Source organism: Mauremys reevesii, linkage group 3 (assembly GCF_016161935.1).
Source record: "Mauremys reevesii isolate NIE-2019 linkage group 3, ASM1616193v1, whole genome shotgun sequence".
Taxonomy (NCBI): domain Eukaryota; kingdom Metazoa; phylum Chordata; order Testudines; family Geoemydidae; genus Mauremys; species Mauremys reevesii.
Window position 1 is genome coordinate 187,610,922 of NC_052625.1, and position 27,818 is coordinate 187,638,739.

Below are 27,818 nucleotides of genomic sequence, written 5' to 3' on the forward strand. Positions count from 1 at the left end.
GAACTAATATTTTCACTAGATGTATTTTTTTTTCAAGTCTAATACAAATAAAAATAGTAAAAATTACTGAACAACTAAAAAGTAACTTGGTCTTTGAATTGCTTCATTTTGTATTCTGGATGGTAGGTTTTGTACATTGTGCTTCCATGTTGTGAGATTTAGATGTCAAAGATAATTTTTTTATAAGTGTTCCGTGTGGAAACAGTTGAAACAATAACAGCGCTACTAGAAACCACATCACACTTCATAATTAAACTAAACTAATGAGTTTAACACGAAAGCTGTTCTGAATACAAAACTGAATAAAACACCTCTTTAAAAAAGACTGCATTAAAGTGAAGTTTTTTTTATGCATGTGTGTGTTCAAATATGGTCTCTGAAACAGAGTTTCCAACCTTCCAGAACTCTATCAGGGACTAAAAAACCCCTTGTAAAATATCCCTTTCTTTTCTCTCCTTTGAAGAAGATCCATTATAGCTTGAGTGTTGCTCAATAAAGCTAGAGCAGATCCAGTTAAAGAGGCTCGGATGTAGTTAGCTGCTGCTACGTTGTATTAAGAACTTATAGGGCCAGTATTGACAAATTAAGCACATGCTAATGTGTGCACCTCATTTATGTGCAAATACCCTGGGTATGTTAACACAAATCAGGTAACTGGTTTTATATGTGATCACATAGCTGCAGATATTGGAGCCTGAATGCACTGAATGTATTCACAGATGGATGTGCGAATGTTATTACGCATGAATAACTTTGCAAACCGGGCCCACGGGGTTTAACATCTTAGGCTAAATTCTATCTGTAGACAGAATTTGCTTACCTGATCATTTTCTTTTAGTAGCTTATCTCCTCTTTTATCACTAATGGAGTAATACATTAGTAGAATTTGGAAGCAATCCAATGTTATTGCTGGAGGCTCCAGGACTAAAGCCCCACCCTTAAGCTCAGGCCACCAGAATTCTTCCAAAGTTGTAGAAACACTTCAGCAACTGATTACCACCATTAGGACAACTTGCTATATAATTGCCTTAAGGATAATTAAAATGTTTAAATCTCCCTTTAGGGGAAAAAAACCTCAATTTGTTACAAATTATATTCCATATATTTACCAGATTACCAAGGTGGGATGAATGAGGAGAGAAGATGCTAACAGAAATAAAATTATCAGATATGAAATTTCTCATTCTGTTGCATGACTTCTCTTCTCATTTCATCATGAATGGGAAGTAGTGAGCTGTGAATCACAAAAGCATGTGAGCACGAGAGAGGTTTTATTATTATAAAGTAGAGTAGGCAGAAAAGTAAGTTATCCACAAGAGCTCTGTAATTTAAGGAATTATGTGGGAGTGAACCCTGTAGCTTTTGCCTACCAAAGAATCCATCTGCAGAGCAATGGAAACTGACTTTGCAAATCTTCCTTGGATGAGGCTCAAATTCTCCCTCAAATACACAGGCACACTGCACCACTAGGAACGTCGTAAAAGGAACCTCAATTCTTATTCAACAAATAGTTTCCCAGATGCCTAGCATGCCAAACAGTGCAGTATTTTAACATCTTGCCTGGAAATAACTTTGAGGCTCTAAGGCACTGGCATTTTGGATGGAATGAGATGAACAGGGTACAGTTGGCGAGTGTACTTCTCATGCTTGAGAGGTATCTTTAGGAGTGCTGGGAAAGCCATATTTCCAGTCTGAACGTGTCTAGCTTCAACTTTCAGCCATTGGATTGTGTTATTAAAACAGGGGAATCTCAAGTAGGAGTAGAGAGGTTATTCTACCTCTGTATGTGGCATGGTGCAACCATGGCAGGAATACTGTGTCTACTTCTGGTGTCCACAATTCTAGAAAGATGTTGACAAATCAGAGAAGAGCCGCGAGAATGATTAAAAGGATTAGAAAACCTGCCTTATAAATGACAGACTCAAGGAGCTCAATCTATTTAGTTTAACAAAGAGAAGATTAAGGAGTGACATGATTACAATCTAGAAGTACCTACATGGGGAACAAATATTTAATAACGGGCTCTCAAATCTAGCAGACAAAGGGATAATATGATCCAAGGCTGGAACTTAGACAAATTCATACTGGAAATAAGGCAGAAATTTTTAACGGTGAGAGTGATGAACCACTGGGAACAATTTACCAAGGGTCACTGACAATTTTTAAACCAAGATTGGATGTTATTCTAAAAGATATGAGAAGTTGTATGGCCAGGCAAGGTGATCGCAGTGGTCCCCCTTCTGGCCTTGGAATCTATGAATCTAGTGTAGCTGAGATCACCAGAACTTTGTGATTACATTCATTTGTAGCATTTAGTGGTCAGGGCCCCATTGTGCTAGGTACAGTGCTAACAAAAAGATAAAGCTCTTTTGGGCAGAAACTGTTTTCCCCTCGTACCAGAAACATGATTTGACCAGATCAACAAGTAAAGTTTCCTGCTTGAGTTCTGCCTGGATATCAAAATGTCAATACAGCTAATGGAGAATCCTGGCTTTGAAAAGGTCTGGTCTCGTCTGTAAGTGGAAGGTTCCTTGGCTGTCTATCAAGTCCAAAGTGCCTTTTGAGTCAGTAGAGGACTGGAGGAGGATTTCAACTCTTCCTTTTCTTTCTGTATCTTTTATGCGAATATTTTTGAAAGGTAGTAGATTCTTCTCTGTTCAGGACATTATTTCCCATTGCCATTAAGAAGTTATGACCTTTAGTTAATCTCTAATTTTGGAAGGATATAAACATTCTTCTTTCAATCATAAGCCAGCCTCTAAGCGGAGACAAAAGAAATTTTCCCTTTGATTACCATAACTGCCCACCAGGTGATTTTCTGCACCTTTTTTGAAGCAGTTGGTACTGGCCACTGTCAGACAACATAGTAGATTTGATGGACACTAGTCCCACATGCCACTGATAATGAAAGGTGGTTGTCTGTCAATATATTGGTTGTATTTACCTGCCCACGAAGGGACATCCAGATGTGATGGGGAAATGACACCTAATTCTGCATCATATCAGGTGCATGGGGTTCCTTTTTATCAGAAGGCATTTCTGGAAGCGCATTTTGAGAAATCCGACTTTGGGGATAAAACTCATGTAACCCTAGCCATTGGCGATACTTGGCTATGGATGACCGCTGTCAAAAAAAAGACTGGTAAAATGAAGTTTTGGATCTTTGAAAAACTTTACCATGGTGGTAAAATTAGGGCCAGAGCCATGCCTATTTTGACCCTGTAGGTGCACAATTCTCTGCACTGGGTTTAAAAAGATCTTGATTTGGAACTTACAGGTCTGAATCTTTCCAGCAACTGGCAAATTATGAACATGTCTGTTTCTCTTGACAGGGCATGTTGTTCAAGAATGGGTGTGCATTCATCAAGTACAATCTGAGCTTTGCTGTGACTTACAGCTAGACTGGGTGTAGGAAATAAATCCAAGATTTGTACAAGAACTGGACACACACAAATGTTCCTTTTGTCTTTGTCATGCTGAGGATTGTTGATTTGAAAATAAATGTATCTAAATTTCCTTGGAAGCTGTTGCTCCAGATTCTTCCTTCTACTAGGGAAATAGTGCCTTCTTGTACAGCCTTGGCAATGACAGGGGCCAATAGATTGCTATGCTGGCTTTGATAGCAAGGATTGAGGTCTCACTGCAAACTCGGCTACTAATTTCTCTGATGTTTTCCCAAACAGTTCCTCACCTGTAGGTTTGGATGCACAAAAATATGTTTAAGATGACAGCTATTCATGGATAATTGCTTGCTATTCATGAGTGTAGCACTGCTTCCAAGCTCATCTTTTGAAAGCAGCACTGACCACGTAGTCACTACACTAAATTAGGAGCCACTTGCTTGTCATCAAGTAGGTTTCTTTACTAAACACAGGAAATGCTTTTGATCTGAATGGCTGTGGCTTTGAAATTGATGTGATGTGTCCTCATTCTTGTGGTCTGTGGAACCTTTCTGAAGGAATTCTCCATCAGAAGGTGTAACTATGGTGGGGCTACTGCTATTCCAACCAGTAGTGTCTCCTAAAACTTAGGAAATGTCTAAGTTTTTATGCAGTATTTTTTAGTTTAGTTTGGTTTTAATAAGTCTTTATTTGACTTTATGTCTTTAGAGATGTCCTCAGGAATGAATTCCTTGCCAAACCACTGGCATCCTATCCTGGAAGAGTCTGGCTGGGGGGAGGCAGTGGCGGAAGAGGGGAGGAAGAGGGCAGAGGAAAGAGGAGAGGCAGGCAGGAAAGAAGCATGCACGCGTGTGTATGCAGAGGGCATTTCCCTAGGCTGTTTACAGGTGAGAAGTAGCATACTTTCATGCTGCCCTGGGGACAACCCAATCAAGGACAAATACCTTGATTGTGGGAGTGGCCTGACAGATGTCACTGGGAGCCTGAAAGGATGCCTGCTTACTCCCCCAGCTGCCTAATGCCCATGTTAATATTTTAGTAATTCTCTAATACCATTCAGAACTTCATTCAGTAACTAAGCCCTGGTCTATACTACGGAGTTAGGTCGAATTTAGCCATGTTAGGTCCATTTTATAATGAATGTGTCTACACAACCAACCCAGTTCTGTCAATCTAAAGGGCTCTTAAAATTGACTTCTGTACTCCTCCCCGCCAAGGGGAGTAGCACTAAAATTGCTTGCTGGGTCGAATTTGGGATAGTGCAGTCTCCCCCTTACTCTCTCAGATATTTTGAAGCACACAGCAAACAGCAATAACAATGGGAATATTGGTTGCGCTGAGGTCTAACCTAGTAAGCAAACAGCACCAGTGAGCTTTTAAATGTCCAAAGGCACATTCTACTACCATTCTGCACTTGCTCAGCCTGTAGTTGAACTGCTTCCTACTACTGTCCAGGCTGCCTGTGTACGGCTTCATGAGCCATGGGAGCAAAGGGCAGGCTGGGTCTCCAAGGATAACTGTTGGCATTTCAACATCCCCCACAGTAATTTTCTGGTCTGGGAAGTAAGTCCCTTCTTGCAGCTGTTCAAACAGCCCAGAGTTCCTAAAGATGCGAGTGTCATGCACCTTTCCTGGCCATCTCACATTGATGTCGGTGAAACGTCCCTTGTGATCCACCAATGCTTGCAGTACCATTGAGAAGTACCCCTTGCAGTTTACGTACTGGTTGGTAAGGTGGTCTGGTGCCAAGACAGGGATATGCGTTCCGTCTATTGTCTCACCACAGTTAGGGAAATCCATTGCAGCAAAGCCATCCACTATGACCTGCACATTTCTCAGAGTCACTACCCCTGATAGCAGAATGTCAGTGATTGCATTGGCTACTTGAATTACAGCAGTCCCCACAGTAGATTTGCCCACTCCAAATTGCTGCTGGTCAGTTGGGAATCAATCAGGCGTTGCAAGCTTCCACAGGGCTATCGCCACTCGCTTCTCAACTGTCAGGGCAGCTCTCATCTTGGTATTCCTGCGCTTCAAGGTGGGGGAAAGCAACTCAGAGTTCCAGGAAAGTGGCCTCATGCATGCGAAAGTTTTGCAGCCACTGGGAATCATCCCAGACCTGCAGCACTATTCAGTCCCACCAGTCTGTGCTTGTTTGCCAGGCCCAGAATCAGCATTCCACTGTATCAACCAGCCCCACTGCCACCACGATGTCCCAATTGCCACAACCCGTGCTTTCAGGAACATATGTGTTCATGTCCTCCTCACAATCGTCCTCGTGCTGCCATTTCTTCTTGAAGCAGAGAGGCACTCACCAGAAGGCTCATTCAGACCGCAACAGCTGCCAGCAGCTCCATCCTGCTCCTCAGCCCTGTTCCCCCTCCTTCGTGTTGTGGAAATGGAGTACTTGTGCAGGGGGGACGATACCCTGACATCAGCACCCCTCCTTCCCCCTTGGCTCTGCACAACAAGACAGGTCCCAGGATCAGCTGGCCAGGGGCTCCAAGGCAGAGGGCAGGAGCAATGCTTCTGCACAGCAGTGGGGAGAGGGGCACCTGAACACATCACCGGATGTACATGGCTCTGCTAATCAAGTGTGCGGCACTTGATTGACTATTGGTCTGCCGCACAGTTTAAAGGGAACATTGCTTCCCAGTGTAGACCAGGCCCAGAGAGGGAAACTTATTGGACTTATCAACATAGAGGACATCTAGACAGTGGCCCAGCACAGACAGGAACGGTGAAGCCTTGTTTGTGCCCTAAGTGACGTCTGACAGTGGGGGAAGAATCCAGGTTCATGATGGTGTGGCTGCATGGGGAATGTAACCTTCATGTACCTCTGTTCTGGTCACAGACTGCTTGATGTGCAGCTTATGCTTTAATGTGGAGCCAGCCTATAGAGCAGGGAAGAGAGACCCCTTCCTGCCTGAGCACCATGCCCTGGCAGAGTGAGGGTCTATTGTCTAAAAACCAGAAAGATGCAATTCCCATTAAACTGGTGGTTGAGGCATGGCTTTACAGGAGTGACGGGCTGCATGCTGCAGCGAAGCCGAGGGTGGCGCTAGTTAGCCTTCTCCACAGCACTGTAAATGCAACTTTGTGACAAGAGCTCCAGCAAAGACTTCCTCAGCATGGAAAGGCAAAGGAGAAGGGGTTTAAACCCTGACTTTTATCCCACCTAAAATGTGACTTGTTATATTAAGAAGGGGATGATTTTTTGTTTTTTTGGAACCCGAAGTCTCTGGAGTTTGCAAGGCTCACAACTGATCAGGCTGTGAGGAGTTCTCTCTGTGGGGATTCACATGCTCCTGTTTGAACCTCCCACAGTCGGGAAGCAGCTTCTGGCAGGGGTCGAAGCCCTACATGCCTGTCCCTCTCAACACCCACGTCCTGGAAGAGCATAAGGGTCAGTGGCTTGTGGCAGCAGGGCACAAGCTGCCCTTTGAGGCTCCTGAAAAGCTGCTTATAGCACTTCTAACTTGGCTCAATGCTTGCAGGGCATCATCGCTTGCTGTTATGAGGGGCAGCAGGACCCTGATTGAGAGGTGTTCTATCGAAGAACACAAAGGTTAGAGACTCAGTGCTCCAGTGATTCCTTACCTCAGGAGATGGAGAGAGCAGCTAGAAGCTGAAATGAAGTCACCACTACATGAAAATAAACAAATTGAAGTTATGAAGCAATCTGGCCAGGAGAAACTGAAAGGACAACCTGTTCGGCAGCTGGAGTTAAAAATATCTGGTGGTCTGAGCTGAAAGGGGGCTTAGTTCTGCAGCCTCCAGCAATACTGGACTCCCTCCAAATTCCACAGGTGAGGGGCATCACCCCAATAATGATAAATGAGAGAGAAACCATGCAGCAGAAGTGAACTTGCTACTTCCATCAACTGAGGGTAGATGATAGCACTTTCTAAAATTAAACTAAGGAGAGAAAAAAGGAAAAACCTCAAACATGTTTGTACTGACATGAGGGCAAAGAGAATGGTTAAGTTGTTTTGGCTCATGCAGTTGTACCAAAGTTCCCAAACTGTCCAACAGCACTTTTGATCTTTTACTGCAATGCATTGTGCATTTTATCACGTACAAATAATGAGAATGCACTAGGATGAACATTTTCTCTAAATAAAAGCTATGATGCATATATTATTTCCCCGCAGAGAGTTTAAAGCTCTGGAGACTAAAGAAGTTTAGAATGTGCAGCTTTGTTTTAATTCTCTTGCAAGCCTCATAGGTACCAAAAAATGCAGTAGACCTATTTCAAACCCATTATCCTTTTCAGAGGTAATTAAGCAGTTTCCTTTTTTCTTCTATCATTTTAAATTCTCCATTTCAGTGTTGTTAAGAGTTATGTGGTACAAGTATAAAATTTGTTATACAATAAATAATTCTTTTGGCATTAGCTGCAGTGACAATTCTGAGTTTTAAAGTGGTTAATAACAGAATTCCTTTGGAACTGCATATCTATGGGGCATTATCCATTTATAAGAGTTTTTAGATGTACTAAAAACTAAATACATTAACTGGAAAGACAAATATATTTAAAAATTATATAACAGCTAAAAACAAGTTGAAAGAAGACCTCTAGTATTTGAAAAATTGTGTCAAGATTTTACCCAAACTAAACAATCATAAAGTTGTACAGAGATGAACGCCAAATAGCCTATTACAAATATAACAGGATTTTAATATATAGTTAACTTTATTTCTAATAAAACCAATATTTTAGCTCAAACTGATTTTTAATTTCCTTAATCCATCAATTATATACCTGGCATGCCTGTAGCAAGACCCTGACCAAAAGCCAAAGCTGGATTTGCGGCCGCAGCTGCTGCAAGTGACTCTGCCTGTTGCCCTTGCTGACCCTGATTGGGAGTAAGAGGGCGCTGACTTGCTCCAGCACGCAGAACCTACAAAAGACCAATATGATACTATTTTCTTAAAAGCTGAGTACAAAATCAATTATATGCTATAAAAGGTCTAGGACAACTGGTTTGTGTATTTAATGCTTTTTAGCTCTGAATTTAATATTCTGAATACCCCATTTTAATGATTTCAAGCACATAAACATGTAAAAGTGTAACAGGTATAGACTACTCTGCTGAAAGTACTGTAGCACAAGAGACCTAGGTTCAAGGATTGCCTTGGGTCTTTTGCTAGCCAGCACAACAGACATTGAGTATATTTTAGAAATGGTAATGATTCTAGAGGAAAGTAAAATTTTAAAAAGTCCTCCTAAAAGCTGATCTATAAACACATCTGTGAATCCAATTTATTAACTGAAAACCGATCCTTACCTGACAAACACAATATATTAAAAAATAAATAAAATTCTTTACCCTCACATTCCGTCAATTGAAAATTTTTATTCCTGAACATTCCATAACTTGAAGGAACTTATCTTATGCTTTGAAAATTTACCAATTGTAGTTTGTAAATACTTACCTAACCTATCCCCGCCACCAACACTCAAAACATATCCCTTATCATTATCCAATCTTCTGGAGGTTGATAAGTGAACTAGATTTTGTTTCAGGTTTTTAACTCCTCTACCCAGTTATGACAAATATGTTTTATATCTTGTCACCTATTTGACAAACAGTCCTTTTTCCACACTCAAATTTGGAAAGAAAAATGCAGTTTAGCTAGTCTTACACCTATGCATTCCTGCACAAATATCTGGCATGAAAATTATTTATAGGTTAAATCAGTTGTTCCCAAACTTTTTAGTTAGGCAACACACCAACTGCATTTTGACTTTTTTGGGGACCCGCCATTTATTTGTTTATATGTATAATTTATTTACACACACACACACACACACTGCATGCTAGAAGCTGTCAGAGGGCTGTGGAGCACCATTTTAACTGGGGAGGCCCTCCTACCCTCCCAGCCCTTCAACCCCCTAATCCCCCTCTTCTCCACTCCCCTCCCCCACCAGCCCAGTCCCCAAGCTCCCTGCTCGACTAATCCCCCCCCTTGCCCCCTAGCCCCTTTGCTCTCACTCTTGAAGCCCTGCCCGTCCCTGCAGCACCAGCCAGCCCTTCTCCCCCAAGCTGACGACTGTCCATTTGCTGGCTCTGGCCACTTCCTCCACGCTGCTGCTGCTGCCTGGGACCTGTTCCCTGCGCTGCTGCCCCAGATTAGCGGAAGAGAGAGTACAGAGGTAGAGCACTTATGGCAGACATGCCAGAGTGGGGAAGGTGGTGTGAGGGGGCTTAAGGTGTCTGAAAATCACTGGTGACCCACCTAGACCCTTCCTGGGACCCACTATTTGGGAAACACAGAATTAGATATTCATTCAACAGGTGAGAAAAAATTCTGCAAGAGACGCTATTCAGCTATCAACACAGTTCATCAATGACAAGTAACAACTAGCAACTGCTTTAAAAGATCCAGTTATATAGGCTTCTAAGGTGAGGGTGCTATTTTGGAATTTGAGAGAATGGAAATTCAATAAAAGAAATTCCTAGTAAATTATATATTGATTAATGATGGCATTGAATGTTTTGTTGTTTTGAGGAAAGGATACTTTTTATTATCAGATATATATCCTATACAAGATTTATTTTTGTCTTTAGGAAACATTTTTGTAATGGCTTCAAGCATTTCATCACAAATGCCCTTACACCATGAATGGGATTTTAAAAAACATTAATAAAAACAAATCTTATAAAAATGAAGCAATCTAGAGTTTAAGATGAATGGAATTAAAGTAGCAAAAATATCATTTCAATAAATAAAATGGTGAGATTCATTTTAGTGATATATTTTAGTACTATAGTTTCTTCTTGATTTGTCAAAGCAAAAATAACCCATGGCAGGACACGTCATCAGAGCACATTATCTTTCTGTTATAGAGCAAAGCACATGGAAAAACTACTGATTATTTTTCAAAATTAGAGAGAACCCCTCCAACAATATACTATGTTCCAATAGGTGGAAAACTACTAGCGCTACTACAGCACAACTGCAGCACTGTAAGAAAGAACTTCAAGAGGATGTGGCAGTCTTTATCCTCTTTTTTTTTTTCTTGCTGTTGACTGTTAAAATCATTTTAAACTTTATATGAATGTTTGTGAGATTATTCATGCAGCATTAGTTACAAAGGGCTTGTCTACACTTGAAATACTACAGCAACACAGCTGCTATGCCACTGTACTGCTTCAGTGCAGATCCTACCTACGCTGACAGGAGGGTTTTTCTTGTCAGGGTAGTAATCCACCTCCCTTACAGACAGTACCTTTGACCTAGTGCTGTCTACACTGGGGTTACGTTGGCTTAATTACGCCACCCAGGGTGTGGATTTTTCACATCCCTTAGACACATAGCTGGGTCGACCTAACTTTTTTTAGTGTAGATTAGACCTGAGCATTACAACTCATCTTCAATTAAGTTATCGCAACCCAGACAAAAGCAGCAATTTTTAATATAGTCTTTTTAATTAGGATTGCAACAATAGCCAAATAAGAACATAAATAAAGATTAATTATGCTGCAGGTAAAGCTAAAAAGATTTTGATATAATTGGTAATGTTAATGAATTTAAGAAATGAGAACTAGTCAAATACTAACCCAAAACTTTTGGTGTACAGAATGTTGAAAAGCACAAGAGAAAGTCTGAAGAGTGACATGCAATTTTTGTTTACAATTCCAGCTGAATTGAAACTGATATTTTGAAGTGGAAAACCTTATACAAATGTTAGTTTTTAAAAAATAGAGTTCCTCTGCATGAAGATTGTACTCTACCTGTTGCTGTCCTTGTGCTTGTGATGCTGCCTGTTGATTTGCTGTGGTGTTTGCAGCTGTAGCTTGCTGCTGAAATAAATTGGCTGGATATACTCCCCATGGAACTCCATAATACTGAGGAGGGACCACTGCCGGACCTAACAAAACACATTCTTTTCAGTTTACTGTTGTTCATCAAAATTATTATTATTCATATTGCAATAGCTCTTATAAACCTTGATTGGGATTTTCATTCTACTGTGCTAATTGCTGAATGACCATCACACAGAAGACATCATTATCCCCAACACAAATTACTCTTTCAATTTTACAAAGAGAACTTGCATTATAATTGTCAAGTGCTCTTAAATAAATGTTAGCAAAACCAGATTTGTATCTATTTTAAAAGATACATTTGATTCAATTGATGAGCTTCATTTTAACCCCCCTTTTCTGGTTTGAAACAATAACAGAAGAACATTAAAGGCTGATATCCTTAGAAAAACAGCAACTACTAGGTATATGAAAAATATCAAATCACTGTTTCTGTTCTTTGAATGCCACCATTTAGTTAGACAGTCAACCCTGAGTCCAAGTTTTACGCATATAACTAATAACTCTCATAACAATTCAAAGTTGTTCAACTGCTTTACCAGAAGGTAGTTTACACTCAACTCTTGATGAGGGATAGCAGTAATTACTTTCTGGACACACTTTATATTGAAGTTACTTCTAAAAATAGTTTATAAAAGGTTAAGAAATGATTAACCATTTATTAAAATATCTGTTAATCAATTGTTCTAGAATGAACTCTAAAACAGGTGAACTACCATCATGGCTTATGGCCATCTACAGCACTGTCTACTGATGTGCTCTTAATCATCTATAACCCATACTTTCTATTCTCATCTATAACATGCTTTTAACATCTATTAATTGGTTATAAACCATTTACAAAGCATAACCCTACTCTGCAGGGATGGGGATTGAGAAAAATTACTAATTTTGAGGTCAAATTAGGTTGTTTCCACTGGAAGGAATTTTTGATAAAGCTTGTGAAAGTTGGATGAATCACTTTGCAAATTGAAGCTACTACCACCAAAAATAAAGTGCCCATGTTCCTGGTCTATTGGTGTTGAACAGATCAAAAGGAAACTTTCCATTTATGAACTCCTCAGTCCCCAATTAGTTTGTTAAGTAGGAGTTCTGTTGTAAATGTATATGAAGATCACTACAATCCAAACAGATACATGTACGTGGTCAAACAATTTCTGGGAGTGGGACACAAGAGGATTCACACCCTAACAATAAATACCTTTCTAGTAGACTCTTGTAAAGTTAGAAACACTTACATAACATTCAGTAGTCAAAGCACGCTCAGTCAGTTTTATCACACGTTAACAAATCACGTCAGATTCCACAGGATAAACCCAGCCTATCCTGCCTAAACCAAAGAGCTCCCCACAGCAACTTTCTTGGCCTTTTTTCTTCAACACTCCTGATTCTCCACTTCCTCATTCTGTATCCCTTTTCTCTTCTGCAAATACAGCCTTGAGATTTTCCTTTGACACAAACACGCTAGATCACATCCTTCAAACTGGGCTGAGATACTGGTTTAGTTTTCTAAGCCCTAAATTTCCAGTCTACTTGCAATATTAAAAACAAAACAAAACAAAACTTAGCAGTGAAAGGGTCTAACCATCATTTCTAGTCACCTTGCTCATCAAATGCCACAGTTCTCATGTATTGTGTGCATATTTTACATTCCTTTCCACCTCCATTACTGGGAGACAACAAACTTAAAATCTAAATCACTTTCCAAAATGCCAGAAGCAGTTCCAAATACTACATTTGCCCTGAGTACTCTGCAATATTTGTGGTTTTACATCATTCCTTCCGATTTAAAAGGTATTTTTTCCACTTCCAGTTGCTGTGTGAAAGACCCATGCAAACAGGGAACACACTGTCTACTGGATAGGGTACTAGATAGAGACTCAAAAAACATGGATTTTCTAATCTCAGTTCCATCAATGACCTGTTGAGTCACCTTGGAAATACACTTAACAGCTATGGGATCTCAGTTTTTCCATTTTAAAAAAAGGAACAATATTTAATCTTTTTCTATCATTTTCAGATAAAATATTAATAAAAAATCTTCTAGACAGAGCAATCTTTGATATTATTTGCAACAATTGAGAGTACAAAATATTCAGAAAGAAGGGCAGTTTATTAAGTGGATTATGTCCTCTTAATTATTCATAGAAAAAATCTTCAGAACTACAAATATTGATTTATCTCCAAATCAAATAATTTTCTCAAAGAAAATCAGTAAGTTATAATAAAAATTGAGAAAAAAAAATGTGTTACCTGCTAGTGTTGCTGCTGCAGCTAACCCTGCTGCAGTGTATGGGTCAGTACCTGGAGGAGCAGCACTGATAATGTACGGGTTTGGCACAAAAGCAGCTGGAGCCAAGCCTGCTGAGAACACCCCTGCTATATTAACAAACAAAGATTTAATTGTAGCAAATAGATCCAACATACATTATTGCACATTTAATCAATGTGATCACAAGTTATACCTCTATTAAAACAAGTACTGTATGTACTCTTGATTTTTTTTTTTTGAAGTGAAGACAAAGTAGCAGAGAAATCATTACTTTCATTTTTTCTAACCACAAAATCTCTCCCCTAACCCCATTCAGTTAGGTCACATGAGGGCAGACAACTAAATATTGACAAATTTTATAAGTGCTTATATGCAAATACAAGAAGTCTAAATGCTAAGATGGGTGAACTTGAGTGCCTGCTATTAAATGAGGCTATTGATATAATAAGCATCAGATAAATCTGGTGGAACAATGATAATTAAGGCTACGTTTTAGTCACTAGTATATTTAGTAAAAGTCATGGACAGGTCATGGGCAGTAAACAAAATTTCACAACCCATGACCTGTCCATAACTTGTACTATATAGCCGACTAAATGTTGGGTGGAGAGGGAGCGCAGGGGTGCCCCAATTAGGCAGGCCAAAAATATTTTGAAGTGCAACTAGCAAAAGACAAAAAAAATGTTGCTGTTAGTTTTTGTAAGTATATCAGAAGCTGGAAGCCTGTGAAACAATCAGTGATGATGGAGATGCTAAAGGAGCACTCAAAGAAGACAAGACCATTGCAAAGAAGCTAAATTAATTCTTTGTATCGGTCTTCACTGCAGAAGATGAGAGAGAGATTCCCACATACGAGTTATTCTTTTAGGTGATAAATCTGAGGAACTGTTCCAGATTGAGGTATGCAATATACGTGTGACTGTGTCAGTCCCAAAACATTAGAGAGACTAAGGTGGGTGAGATAGTATCTTTTATTGGTCCAACTTCTGCTGGTGAGAGAGAAGCTTTCGAGCCACACAGAACTGTTCTTCAGGTCTGCTTTCAAAAGACGAGGCTGGGAGCTTAAACTTATTACTCTGCTAGACACCATGATTTTTTAATAACGAATTTAAGCTCCCTGGATCGTCTTTTGAAAGCAGACCTGAAGAAGTGCACTGTGTGGATAGAAAGTTTGTCTCTCTCACCAACAGAACTTGGCCCAATTAGAGATTTTATCTCACCCACCTTGTTTCCCAGACTGAGGTGTTAATAGAAGAGATTTTGGAACAAAATGATAAATTAATCAGTAATAAGTCACCAGGACCAGATGATATTCACCCAACAGTTTCAAAGGAACTCAGACATGAAACTGCAGAACTACTAACTGTGGTATGTAACCTATCATTTAAATCAACCTCTGTATCAGATGACTGGAGGATAGCTAATATGATCCTGATATTTTAAAATAGCTCCAGAGGCGATCCTGGCATTACAGGACGGTAAGCTTAACTTCAGTACCAGGCAAATTGGCTGAAACTACAGTAAAGAACAGAATTATCAGACACATAGATCAAACACATTTTGTTGAGAAAGGCTTTTGTAAAGGGAAATCATGCCTCACCCATCTATTAGAATTCTTTGAAGAGGTCAACAAACATATGGACAATGTTGACCCAGTGGATATAATGTACTGGCACTTTCAGAAACCCTTTGGCCATGTCCCTTACTAAAGGCTCTTAAACACAGTAAGCAATCATGGGATGAGAGAGAAGGTCCTCTCATGGATCAGTAACTGGTTAAAATATAGGAAACAAAGCGTAGGAATAAACTGTTAGTTTTCACAGTGGAGAAAGGTAAATAGCGCAGTCCCCCAAGGATCTGTATTAGGACCAGTCCTGTTCAACATATTCATAAATGATCTGGAAAAAGGGGTGAAAAGTGAGATGGCAAAGTTTGCAGACAATTCAGTATTACTCAAGATAGTTAAGTTCAAAGCTGACTGCAAAGAGTTACAAAGATCTCAGAAAAGCAGGTGAGCAGGCAAGAAAATAGCACATGAAATTCAATGTTGATAAAAGCACAGTAATGCACACTGGAAGACATAATCCCAACTATATGTACAAAATGATGGGCTCTAAGTTAGCTGCTACCACTCAAGAAAGATCTTGGAGACATGGTGTACTCATCTGCTCATTTTGCAATGGTAGTCAACCAACAGAATATTAGGAATCATTAGGAAAAGGATAGATAACAAGACAGCGGCATTATGGTATTTTCTATATAAATCTATGGTATGCCCATATCTTGAATACTGCATGCAGTTCTGGTTGTCCAATCTCAAAAAAGATATATTAGGATTTAGGGCTGTCAATTGCAGTTAACTCACGCAATTAACTCAAAAAAATTAATCACGATTAATCGAACTTACAACAATAGAATACCAATTGAAATTTATTAAATACTTTTGGATGTTTTTCTACATTTTCAATTGATTTAAATTACAACACAGAATACAAAGTGCACTGTGCTCACATATTATTTTTATTACAAATATATATACTGTAAAAATGATAAACAAAAGAAATATTTTTCAATTCACCTCATACAAGTACTGAAGTGCAATCTCTTTATCCAGAAAAAGAAACTTAAAAATGCAGATTTTTTTTAATTTACATAACTGCCCTCATAAAACTTTAGAGTCTATAAGTCCACTCAGTCCTACTTGTTATTCTGCCAATCGCTAAGACAAACAAGTTTGTTTACATTTATGGGAGATACCGCTGTCTGCTTCGTATTTACACTGTCACCTGAAAGTGAGAACAGGCGTTCACATGGCACCGTTGTAGCCAGCATTGCAAGGTATTTACGTGCCAGATATGCTAAAAATTCATATGCCCCATCATACTTCGGCCACCATTCCAGAAGACATACTTCCACGCTGACGATGTTAGTTAAAAAAATTATAATGCATCAATTGAATTTGTGACTGCACTCCTGGGGGGGAGAATTGTATGTCCCCTGCTCTGTTTTACCCGCAGTCTGCATATATTTCATGTTATTATAATTCATGAAATTCATTATAATTCATAAAATGTAATGTGGATAAAATGTAAAGTAATGCACATTGGAAAAAATAACCCCAACTATACGTACAACATGATGGGGGCTAATTTAGCTACAACGAGTCAGGAAAAAGATCTTGGAGTCATCGTGGATAGTTCTCTGAAGATGTCCATGCAGTGTACAGAGGCGGTCAAAAAAGCAAACATGATGTTAGGAATCATTAAAAAGGGGATAGAGAATAAGACTGAGAATATATTATTGCCCTTATATAAAACCATGGTACGCCCACATCTTGAATATTGCGTACAGATGTGGTCTCCTCATCTCAAAAAAGATATACTGGCATTAGAAAAGGTTCAGAGACGGGCAACTAAAATGGTTAGGGGTTTGGAACAGGTCCCATATGAGAAGAGATTAAAGAGGCTAGGACTTATCAGCCTGGAAAAGAGGAGACTAAGGGGGGATATGATAGAGGTGTATAAAATCATGAGTGATGTGGAGAAAGTAAATAAGGAAAAGTTATTTACTTGTTCCCATGAGAACTAGGGGTCACCAAATGAAATTAATGGGCAGCAGGTTTAAAACAAATAAAAGGAAGTTATTCACACAGCGCACAGTCAACTTATGGAAATCCTTGCCTGAGGAGGTTATGAAGGCTAGGACTATAGGTTTAAAAGAGAACTGGATAAATTCATGGAGGTTAAGTCCATTAATGGCTATTAGCCAGAGTGGGTAAGGAATGGTGTCCCTAGCCTCTGTTTTTCAGAGAGTGGAGATGGATGGCAGGAGAGAGATCACTTGATCATTACCTGTTAGGTCAGGGGTCGGCAACCTTTCAGAAGTGGTATGCCGAGTCTTCATTTATTCACTTTAATTTAAGGTTTCACGTGCCCGTAATACATTTTAATGTTTTTTAGAAGGTCACTCTCTCTATAAGTCTATTATACCACTAAATTATTGTTGTATTGTAAAATAAACAAGGTTTTCAAAATGTTTAAGAAACTTCATTTAAAATTAAATTAGAATGTTGATCTTACGCCGCCGGCCTGCTCAGCCTGCTGCTGGTCTGGGGTCCAGGGGCGGCTCTAGAAAGTAGGCTGCCCCCCAAGCGCGGCGCGCGCGCGCCCGCCCTTCCCTCCCCCGGCCCGCCTCCCCTCCCGCCGCCGGCTCTCCCTCCCTGCCTGCGCTCGCGGCAGCGGCAGGGCCACCGACCACCCCGACCCCCAGCAGCGGCCGCCGGGCGAGCTCAACCGCGGCTGCGGGACCGACCGACCCGCCGCAGGTCATGCCTGAGGCAGGTCCGGCCCGGCCCGGTCGCTGCCTCCGCGGGCGAGCAGAGCTCAACCGAGCCAAATGCCGCCTCCGCCCCCCCGCCCCGGCGCCGCCGCTGGCGCCTGCGCGCCTGGTGCTGGGGTCCCAGCCTTGCCAACATACAGTGGGTACCTACCTTCTCCCTGGTTCTGGCCCATTCTCTGCCTCTCTCTGCACTGAGCTGAGGGTGGGAGTGCACTGAGCACAGGGCTGGGGGGTGAAGGGTCTGGCCAGGAGCTAGAATGAGGAAAGGGGCTTAGGGTTGGGGCAGGAGGTTTGGGTGTGGGGCACTTACCTGGGCAGCTCCCATTTGGTGTGAGGGGTGCAGGTGGGAATGTGTGTGGGGAGCGGGGCGTGCAGGAGCTCCCATTTGGTGCTCAAGGTGGGGTGGGGATGTGGGTGCAGGTGTCAGGGGCGGGGGTATGTGTGGGGTGCCAGAGTCAGGGCTGGGGTTGTGGGGAGGGTGAAGGAGTCAAGCAGAGGGCTGGGTGTGTATGAGGGGGGTACAGGGCTCAAGGCAGCGGGTGTGTGCGGGGCTGCGGGACTCAGCGCAGAGGGCTGGGGGGGGTATGTGAGAGGGGGTCAGGGCAGGGGGCTGGAGGGGATATGCCCCTATTCCACCCCCCCCCCCCCGCCATGCCCCTGCTTCTTCTCTGTCTCCACCAGGAGCAGCGAGCACGCTGACTCTTCCCGACCCCCTCCCTTGCAAGGACCATCAGCTAATCGGCCAGCAGAGAGGGAGGGATGGAGAGGCAGAGGAGGGGCAGGAACGCAGCACACTGCAGGAAGAGGCAGGGGAGCCGGCAGGACCAAGCTTTTGCCCTCGTGGGGGACGGGGGGGTGGAGGGGCAGCGGAGGGCGGAGAAGAGTGGGCAGGATTTTTAATGGAGTCCCGGCAGGCAGCAGCGTGCCATTAAAAATCGGCTCACATGCTGTCTTAGGCACGCGTGCCATAGGTTGCCGATCCGTGTTAGGTTCACTCCCTCTGGGGCACCTGGCATTGGCCACTGGCGATAGACAGGATACTGGACTAGACAGACCTTTGGTCTGACCCAGTATCGCCATTCTTATGTTATAGCAGTCTCGGATGATGACCCAGCACATGTTCATTTTAAGAACACTTTCACAGCAGATTTGACAAAACATAAAGAAGGTACCGATGCGAGATTTCTAAAAATAGCTACAGCGCTCAACCCAAGGTTTAAGTATCTAAACTGCTGTCCAAAACCTGAGAGGAACAAGGTTTGGAGCCTGCTTTTAGAAGTCTTAAAAGAGCAACACTCTGATGTGGAAACTACAGAACCCAAACCACCAAAAAAGAAAATCAACCTTCTGCTGGTGGCATCTGACTCAGATGATGAAAATGAACTTGCGTCAGTCCACACTGCTTTGGATCGTTATCAAGCAGAATCCATCATCAGCATGGAAGCATGTTCTCTGGAATGGTGGTTGAAGCATGAAGGGACATATAAATCTTTACCACACCTGGCATGTAAATATCCTTGCAATGCCAGTTACAACAGTGCCATGCAAATGCGTTCTCACTTTCAGGTGACATTGTAAACAAGAAGCAGGCAGCATTATCTCCTGCAAATTGTAACCAACCTTGTTTGTTTGAGTGACTGGCTGACCAAGAAGTAAGACTGAGTAGACTTGTAGGCTCAAAAGTTATACATTGTTTTATTTTTGAATGCAGTATTTTTTTTCCTTTTTACATAATTCTATATTTGTAAGTTCAACTTTCATGATAAAAAGAGACTGCACTACAGTACTTGTATTAGGTGAATTGAAAAATATTTTTTTGTTTTTTATGGTGCAAATATTTGTATAAAAAATAAATATAAAGCGAGCACTGTACACTTTGTATTCTGTGTTGTAACTGAAATTAATATATTTGAAAATGTAGTAAACATCCAAAAATATTTAAAATAAATGGTATTCTATTATTGTTTAACTGATCACGATTAATTATTTTAAATTGCTTGACAGCCTTATTAGGATTAGAAAACATACAGAGAGGGCAACAAAAATGATCAGGGGTATGGAACAGATTCTCTATGAGGAGAGATTAAAAAGACTGGGACTATTCAGCTTGGAAAAGAGACAACACAGGGGGGATATGACAGAGGTCTATAAAATCATGAATGGTGTGGAGAAAGTGAATAAACACAAGAACCAGGGGTCACCCAATGATTAATGGGCAGCAGGTTTAAAACAAACATAAGGAAGTACTTCTTCACACAATGCACAGTTGACTTTTGGAAGTCATTACCAGTGGATGTTGTGAAGGCCAAAAGCATAGCTCGGTAAAAAAAAACAAATAAGTTCATGTAGACTAGGTCCATCAATGGGTATTAGCCCCAGCGGTGAGGGATGCAACCCCATGCTCCAAGGGTCCCTAAACGTCTAACTGCCAGAAGCTAGGATTGGATAACGGGGATGGATCACTCAATAATTGACCTGTTCTGTTTATTCCCTCTGAAGCATCTGGGCTCGTCAATGTCCGAAGACAGTCTATTAGGCTAGATGAACCATTGGTCTGACCCAGTATGGCCATTCTTAATACCACTCTAACAGCCTGACAGCCTCATGTTGCTGGTCTGCCTTTCGCAACTGCCATGTCAATTTCACCCACCTATGCACAGTCAACATTTATGTAGCACTAATCTTTCCTAGCATCTAAGCTCCATACATGACTGGGGCTCCTAGGCGCTGTGATAATACAAATAGCTATACTGAGAGAAAAGAGACTGGGAGACTTGCAGCTGAAGATGCTCAGGGTCCTGCACTAATTAACAGATTAGAGGAGAGCCCCTCAACTGGAATGACAGCCTGGGTGAGCCACCACAGCACGGATGGACATGGACAGGTCTCAGCTGGGCCTGCACTTCCCATTTCTTTCCCCCTGTTCCAACAGTTCCACTCACTCATGTCCACTGCATATAGATCTCCAGACCACAGGAGCAAGGTGGCGAAGGAGGATGAAAGTGAGATGAGTCCAAGAGTTGGAGTCCACTGTCCCTTCACCAAAGTATCTCAACTTGAGGGGCTCCCTTTTTGGGCTGTCTCAGCTCAATGAAGCAGTAGCCCTTGAGGAGCCCGTTTGTGTCTTGATGCCTCCACAAAGATAACTCAGCTTTCCTGTAGTTGCTGCTGCTGCTACCTTGACTCCTGAGAACACTCAGGCAGTAGCATCAAGGGAGTAGAATGTCTTCTTGCTAAGATATCAATGCACCAAGGGCTCTCCAAGGCACTGCTGTTTCATTGAACCAGGGGATGCTTAAGCACAGAGCTCCTCACAAAACAGAACTCAGTGAATAACTTCTGCTAAGCTGTAAAAATTAAAAAAACAAGCTTATCTTTTCCTTAAGACTTTACTGAAGTGCTGGTGAGTAAAAGTTTGGATTTTCAGCAACTCAGGTAAGAGTCCAAAAAACCTCAGGAGTCATAAGAAATATGTAGACTAAATTCAAACACTGAAGTCTTAAACAAAGATTTTAGCCCTGCTTTAAACACAAAATTCAACACTACTTTAACCAGTCAATTGCTAGGGCACCTCTAGGATAAGCAGCTATTTATGAAGGAATTGAGTTAATCAACACAATAAAAGCTATTCTGCACTTCTATAGTGCCTTTTACTGGAGGATCTAAATGGGCTATTACAAATATTAATTTAACCTCAACACCTCTGGGAGGTATATTAAGTATTATCCCATTTTACAAATGAACAAGTTGCTTCACTTACACTTACCGTATATACTTGTTCATAAGTTGAGTATTTTTGGTAAAAAAAATGACACATCAAAGAGCGGGGGTCAGCTTATAAACGGGTCTACACCAAAATTTGATGATTTTAAACTCTATGGAATCATTGAATTGAGTATCTAATACAGTGTCGTTTTGTTTACCTGGAGCGTCCGCAGGCACGGAGCCCCTCAGCTCCCATTGGCTAGAAACGGCAAACCACGGCCACAGGGAGCTGAGGGGCTCCATGCCTACAGACGCTCCAGGTAAACAAAACATCCCGACCCGCCAGCTGCTTACCCTGACGGCCGGGAGCCAAAGTTTGCCAACCCCTGAAATATAGGGTTGACTTATGAAAGGGTCATACAGGTTTTGCTATTTTTACCTAACCATCTTGGGGCGGGTCAGCTTATAACAAACAGTCTAATGAACAAGCATATTTATGGTACTTTATGGCATTAAAATAAGTGTATTTCCCATTTTTAGTCTCATTCATATTTTCAATATAGTGTTCTACATAAACAAAACTAATTTTCAGTCATTTGAACACAAGTGAAGTGACAAATATTTAGGTGGAGGAAACAAAAAACTGAAAATGCAATTTGGAAAACTGTTATATAGAGTAGGAACAATCTATACAGCACCTCTTCAAAATAACAACTAATATTTCTCTTTCCAGTGCATATACTATCTACTATTTATTAACTAGTTAGAACACCATAAACCAGCAAACTTGAATTAAATTTGATATTTAGTAAACTAAGAGCAGTGTAGCAAAACAATACATTGTCAGCTTTTTGTCACTGACCTCTAAAGTATTTATGCATTATAAAAATCTCACCTATGTGCGGCTGCTGAGCTGCAGCCAGTGCATACTGTTGCTGCTGGGCTGCTGTTAACTGCTGGACAGTTAGCGCATTAGTCCTCTGGAAAAGCTATGAAACAGCAAACATTTAAGTTTTCAATTAAAGATGTGAGATATGCTTAAAGTTTAGAATTTATACATAAAATACTATAAACCAAGACACTTCTGAAATAGGTTGGAAAATTGTGCACAACATATATTAAAGGGAAATTTAAGTATATTTATTTGTTCCCATCCTACACTTTCTCAAGTATAGGAGTTTAATAAGGTGAAATACATCAAGAATTTTATGCTTAAATTGTTAATTATCAAGAACAAAAACTAAGTGCAACATCTTCAAAGCACAGAATATTTTAAGCGCATTCCCATCAGTTCTATAAGAACAGCACTAACCTGCTGCTGAGAACTGTAGTCAAAAAGTCCTACAGTAGCTCCTGAGGAGTCCATTTGTACCTGGTTGCCAGGATAGTCAAACTGTAAAGAATCAAGACCAACTTGTTCCATGGCATCCAGATTCTGAGTTTCTGGGTTTGAAAAATCTTCTACCAGAGGTTTGTGGGTTGCAGGATTGGAAAGCGGACCTAATCCTTCTGTGGAGTTAGGGTTAGGACCCAGGCGCTCAGCTACTTCTGTTGGGGAGGCTTGTCGGCTTCCAGGAGTACGACTGCATAGAGGAAATTAAAAGATAGCCTCTTACAGCTGTGATAAATAAATCAATAATGGACAAAGCATATTACAATCTGTTGAAGGAGAATCTTTAAACATGAAAAAGTTTACAAATATAACTAAGAGAAAGAAGATTTACTGTAAGCAGTTTAACAGGCATATAACGGTAACCTAGCAAAAAGCATACCTTTAGCTTTACCCGTTTACTTGCGTTATAAAGCCCACTGAAAAATGCTTCCAGACTCTTATGAATGAAATGACATGAACGGCTGATCACCTGTAAGGGCTTGTCTAGATGGCGAGTCAGTGCCTGGCAAGCTGGGGTGTAAATCTACAGCATGTTGGCATGTAGCGTACTACCTGGCCATGTGGACCACGTTACTGTACACTAAAAGCACCCTAGTGTGCTGCCAAAGGTTGGTAAGGTATCGCACTCCACTTTCCAAATGGGAAGTGTTATGTCAGTCCTACTTCTTTCATCTCTGCAGCACTCAAAGGTTTACATTTTTCTCACTGAAATGAAGGCATGGGCGCCTCCAGGAAATCTGCAGACATAACTCTGAACTTTCCAGTATATATTTAAAAAAAACTAATAATAATAATAAAAAAAAAATCAGAAGTCAGTCTTTTGTTGGGGGAAAGAAAACACCATAAAGCCTGTCACTTTTAACAAGTCGATTCATTCCAGAGCACATATAGCCACTCTCGTGCTTTGATGGTGACAAAGAGCAACACTATGGCAGGGAACTTTTGTCAGCTAGTAACCCAGCCTGGCTACAAACCTACATTAAGCATTAAAAACCATTTAGTACTGCCTTTTCTTTGCCTGTGACACAAGCTAGGAACCAAAGAAACGAAAGTTTCATGCACCGGTTATTTCAATATCCATTTCACTTATAAATAAGAATTATATAGGAAGAAACCCCATACCACAAGTTAATTCAAAATATTATTTTAATATAAATGTCAAGAGATACAGGATGAATAGGACAAACATTTAAAAAAATATATATTTAGTTAGGATAGGTTTGCTCCTTACAGTGGTGCTGTTGTGTTGCTATAGTTAAAGTTGTGTCAATAGTTCAATTATAAACCTCTATTTGCAGGGATTCATAACTCTGCTTCAAATTGGCCACTTACTTAGATAGCCTTCTCTATTATTTCTTGAGAGGTTTACTGGGTTTGGATGCTTTTCTGCACTTATGCAAATAAAAAAAAAGTCATTTCTAAAAAAAATAATTTGGAAACCATTTTGTTTTTAATATTGTCATTGCTTTTGATATTTAAAGAAAAATAACAGAACAGATTAAAATTAATCTACTCTGCAAGTGCAATACACAATTTATTAAAATGAATGAAAAATGTTTTATTTTTGATACTGTAGCATGCATTCCAAAGGAGTGACTGTAGCTTTTCAGATTCACAATATGTTGAGGATTTCTCTTTTGGCATAATTAACATGTTTGTTTGTTATTTTGTTTGTTTTTAATATGGGCAATCATGTATTTATCCAAAAGACTAGGTCTGGAGGATTCATTCTTATCCATAAGGTAAATATGCATTTCCTTGCCTTCCAAAATTAACAAAATAAAAGTAAAATCAAATAAACATTTAAATATATAGGTTCAGTTTTAGACGAAGAAAATAATATTAAAAGTTAAAGATTATGATCTTTAACTCAAGTTTTGTACCTCCTCATTCTCCCATCCATATTAAGATGGACTTATAAGCAGCAGTCTGAACAGCAGTTTTCTGGTTTTTCAATGATCATGTCAATTATCAAGGATTCATTAGATAGATATTTAGATACCAAGGTGATTAATCTGGTAATTGTAAAGTACCAAAGGTTTAATTAAAAAGATTAGATAAAATAGGGTGGCTGCTTGTGACGGCTGATTGGACTGTTATGAGTGGGCTCAACGTTCAACTCCCAAGCTTGAACCCTCTCCTTTTAAAACAAAACAAAACAAACAAAACAGAATAAATGTCACTCTCGTCAGCATTCAGAATGGTGCTGACTGGCTGAGAAGGGAGCTGAATCATATCATGTTGGTCAAATTGTGTGCGGAAATTGAACTGGGGTTCCGACAGGTTATGCAGAGGGAGGATGCGCTGCTTTATAGCAAAATTAGAGGTTACATTAAAATTCTGCAGGAGTAACTCCGTAACACATGAGCCAGATGTGAAAGTTATGAAGTTTAAGAAGAAAAAAGTCACAGAAAGTAATTTAGTTCATGATTTATTAATAGTATAACATCTTAAAGCCCCCTTTAACATGTGTTATACAATGCCTTTTGCAGGTAGTAATTTATTTTGAAAAACTACTAGGTTTGTTTATTTAAGATGAACTTTTCTCTCTCATGAAAAATGACACGTGGGCTAATGAAACTGTAAGTAACGTGGCATAGCAGGAGGGGGAGGATGTGAGATAAAAGAATCCATCTACAGCTGAATAAATGTTTGAATTTGACACATAAACAAGAACTGCAAGTATCCCTAAAGAGATATGCTTGTCTTCTTGAGAAACAGTTAAAAGCTTACTTAAAATCTTTGCAATCGGCATCCATTCCATTTGGCAAACCTCTGCCATTTATTTTAGTAACATCCTCATCATCTCCTTGTTTAAGATCTCTGTTTTTGTCCTCCTCAAATGGAGAAGCCTTTCCTTTCTGATCTCCTTTCTCAGGTCCATCTGTTTCAGCATCTCTAGTGCCCTGAGGAAAAAGAATCTGTTTGATTCTGAATATTTAACAGAACACAAAAGGAGCACCATAAGATGACCTAATTCTACACTATAGTGCATGTAAAAAATACAAACATTTTGTTCTAAATAAAATTGCATTTGGTAGGTAACTTGTTTATGAAGTTTCAACCACACGCAATTAGTAATTGCTAAAACATAAAAGGGCATTGTCAGGATTTATAATGGAAAAGTTAACTCAACCTTAACTATAGCGGTGCTGGTAAAGCAGTAACACCACAAATTAGATCACTATATACTGTTTTTAAAAAAATCAAAAAAAAATAATCAATCAAAGAAATGTTTTTAAGAACACAAATAATATGAAGCTCTAGCCCAAAGGCCATTTTGTATTTTGCTTTAAATATAGTTATAAAGAGCTTTTACAGCTCACCGGTGATTTGTACAGTACCTATTTTTCTGACTGGATTTGAAGGTGATTGGTAAATAAATGCAATAATTTTCCTGAGATACTTATTCAAGGCCAACAACTCCGCAAATGCTTCTCCCTAACCCCTTCATGTTAGGACCTTCCAACTAAGGAAAAGTGGTGGGTAAGAACTGCACATTCCTCAATTGAAGGGAAGGATAGAAGAGAAATGGAAAAATGCAGTAGAAAAACGTAACTATGTACAAGAATTCATAGCACTGCTGTAAGTAACTATGCAAGCTTAAAGCATTAGATTACTTACAAAAGCTCCTTTCCTAAACCGGGAATCCAATTTATCTGCTGGAGAGGAACTTAACACATATTCTACCATGCTCACTCCAAGGCCACCACTTTCTGATCGAGGAGACAATACAGCATTTACTTCACTGTTTCCATGAAAACCCTGTCCAGGCTTTCTCTGTACCATAATAGGCTGGGACATAGAATGGTCTGTTTAAAAAAAAATAAATAAAAAATTACTAATCTGTCCTTTACAGTATAACTTGCAAAGTTGTTAACATTTCATAAAGGGGACCATATTAAGCAAGACCAGAACATGACAATTAAATACAAAGCCAGTTTTATTTTTAGAAGTTACAACTGAATATATTTATTTAAAAAAAAAAATCTTGTATCCCAGTTTTGAGACGCTAAGTGTTACTGGCATACCATTGTCATTTGTTCAGTATAGATTTCTCAGAATTAACGTGAGGGAAAACAATTTAAAATTTAATGCATATCTAGGGTTTTATAAAACTATTACTTTCAGATAACGGTTAACAGGAATGATCTTTAAATGTGTATTACAATCACTTACGAGGAGTTCCCCATGCAGTCTCTCTCCACTCATCACCAAGGAATATCCCTTTTTGTCCATCTTTTGCTGAATCATCAGGTTCCCAAAACTTTTTGGCAGGTAACAGCTATTTAAGAGGGGAAGTTACTTCATTTAAAATAGCCAAAAAATAACCAATAGTTCTTATAAATAGCCAAAAATATTAACAGCACAACTAAGGGGGATATGCTCCATCAATGAAACAAAAAAAAATTCTAGATATTTAATTTAGACATTCTATAGATGTTAAATGTACAGAAGGAAACAAATTACATTTAAACAACATTTAAAGAGTGAAAAATAGTGTCTAATTCCTAATGAAAGGAGCCCAACTGACAACCTAAGACTCAGGTACTAGTTACCCAGAACACACACACACAACGAACAGTAACTATGGAAGCTTTCCCATACTAATGTGCTGATGTTCTTCAACCCTCACTTAGTAGGTTGCATCTCAAGATGAGAAGACACTCCAGTTTCCATCATGATTCAAAATCTTGGCCTTTCAGCCTAGACAACTAACAAGAATACAAAATCCAGAGGTAGTTTTCATGATGTGGTTGTGTTAACTTGGAAATGGACCAAGTCCACAAACTTCAGATAGTAACTATCCGCATGATGGCAGTTCAGCTACCTTTACCTTACTACAAACCCTGCCATGTTTGACCCAGTGACCT

At 40.0% G+C, this 27,818-nt stretch overlaps 1 protein-coding gene across 10 annotated transcripts in view; it reads right to left on the minus strand.

Annotated features, from left to right (window-relative positions):
- The window catches only part of PUM2 (pumilio RNA binding family member 2), a 122,628-nt gene that overhangs the window by 36,749 nt on the left and 58,061 nt on the right, over positions 1 to 27,818 (minus strand). For 8 of the 10 annotated variants that reach the window (XM_039529591.1, XM_039529586.1, XM_039529590.1 and 5 more), the window contains 8 exons: positions 27,124 to 27,229; positions 26,569 to 26,756; positions 25,678 to 25,850; positions 22,864 to 23,134; positions 22,447 to 22,540; positions 13,490 to 13,615; positions 11,144 to 11,280; positions 8,167 to 8,305 (listed from right to left, as the gene is read on the minus strand). In XM_039529591.1, the coding sequence (XP_039385525.1) occupies positions 8,167 to 8,305; positions 11,144 to 11,280; positions 13,490 to 13,615; positions 22,447 to 22,540; positions 22,864 to 23,134; positions 25,678 to 25,850; positions 26,569 to 26,756; positions 27,124 to 27,229 (1,234 nt within the window). The remainder of the gene's footprint in view (positions 1 to 8,166; positions 8,306 to 11,143; positions 11,281 to 13,489; positions 13,616 to 22,446; positions 22,541 to 22,863; positions 23,135 to 25,677; positions 25,851 to 26,568; positions 26,757 to 27,123; positions 27,230 to 27,818) is intronic. The other 2 variants (XM_039529585.1, XM_039529583.1) reach the window with 1 other exon arrangement.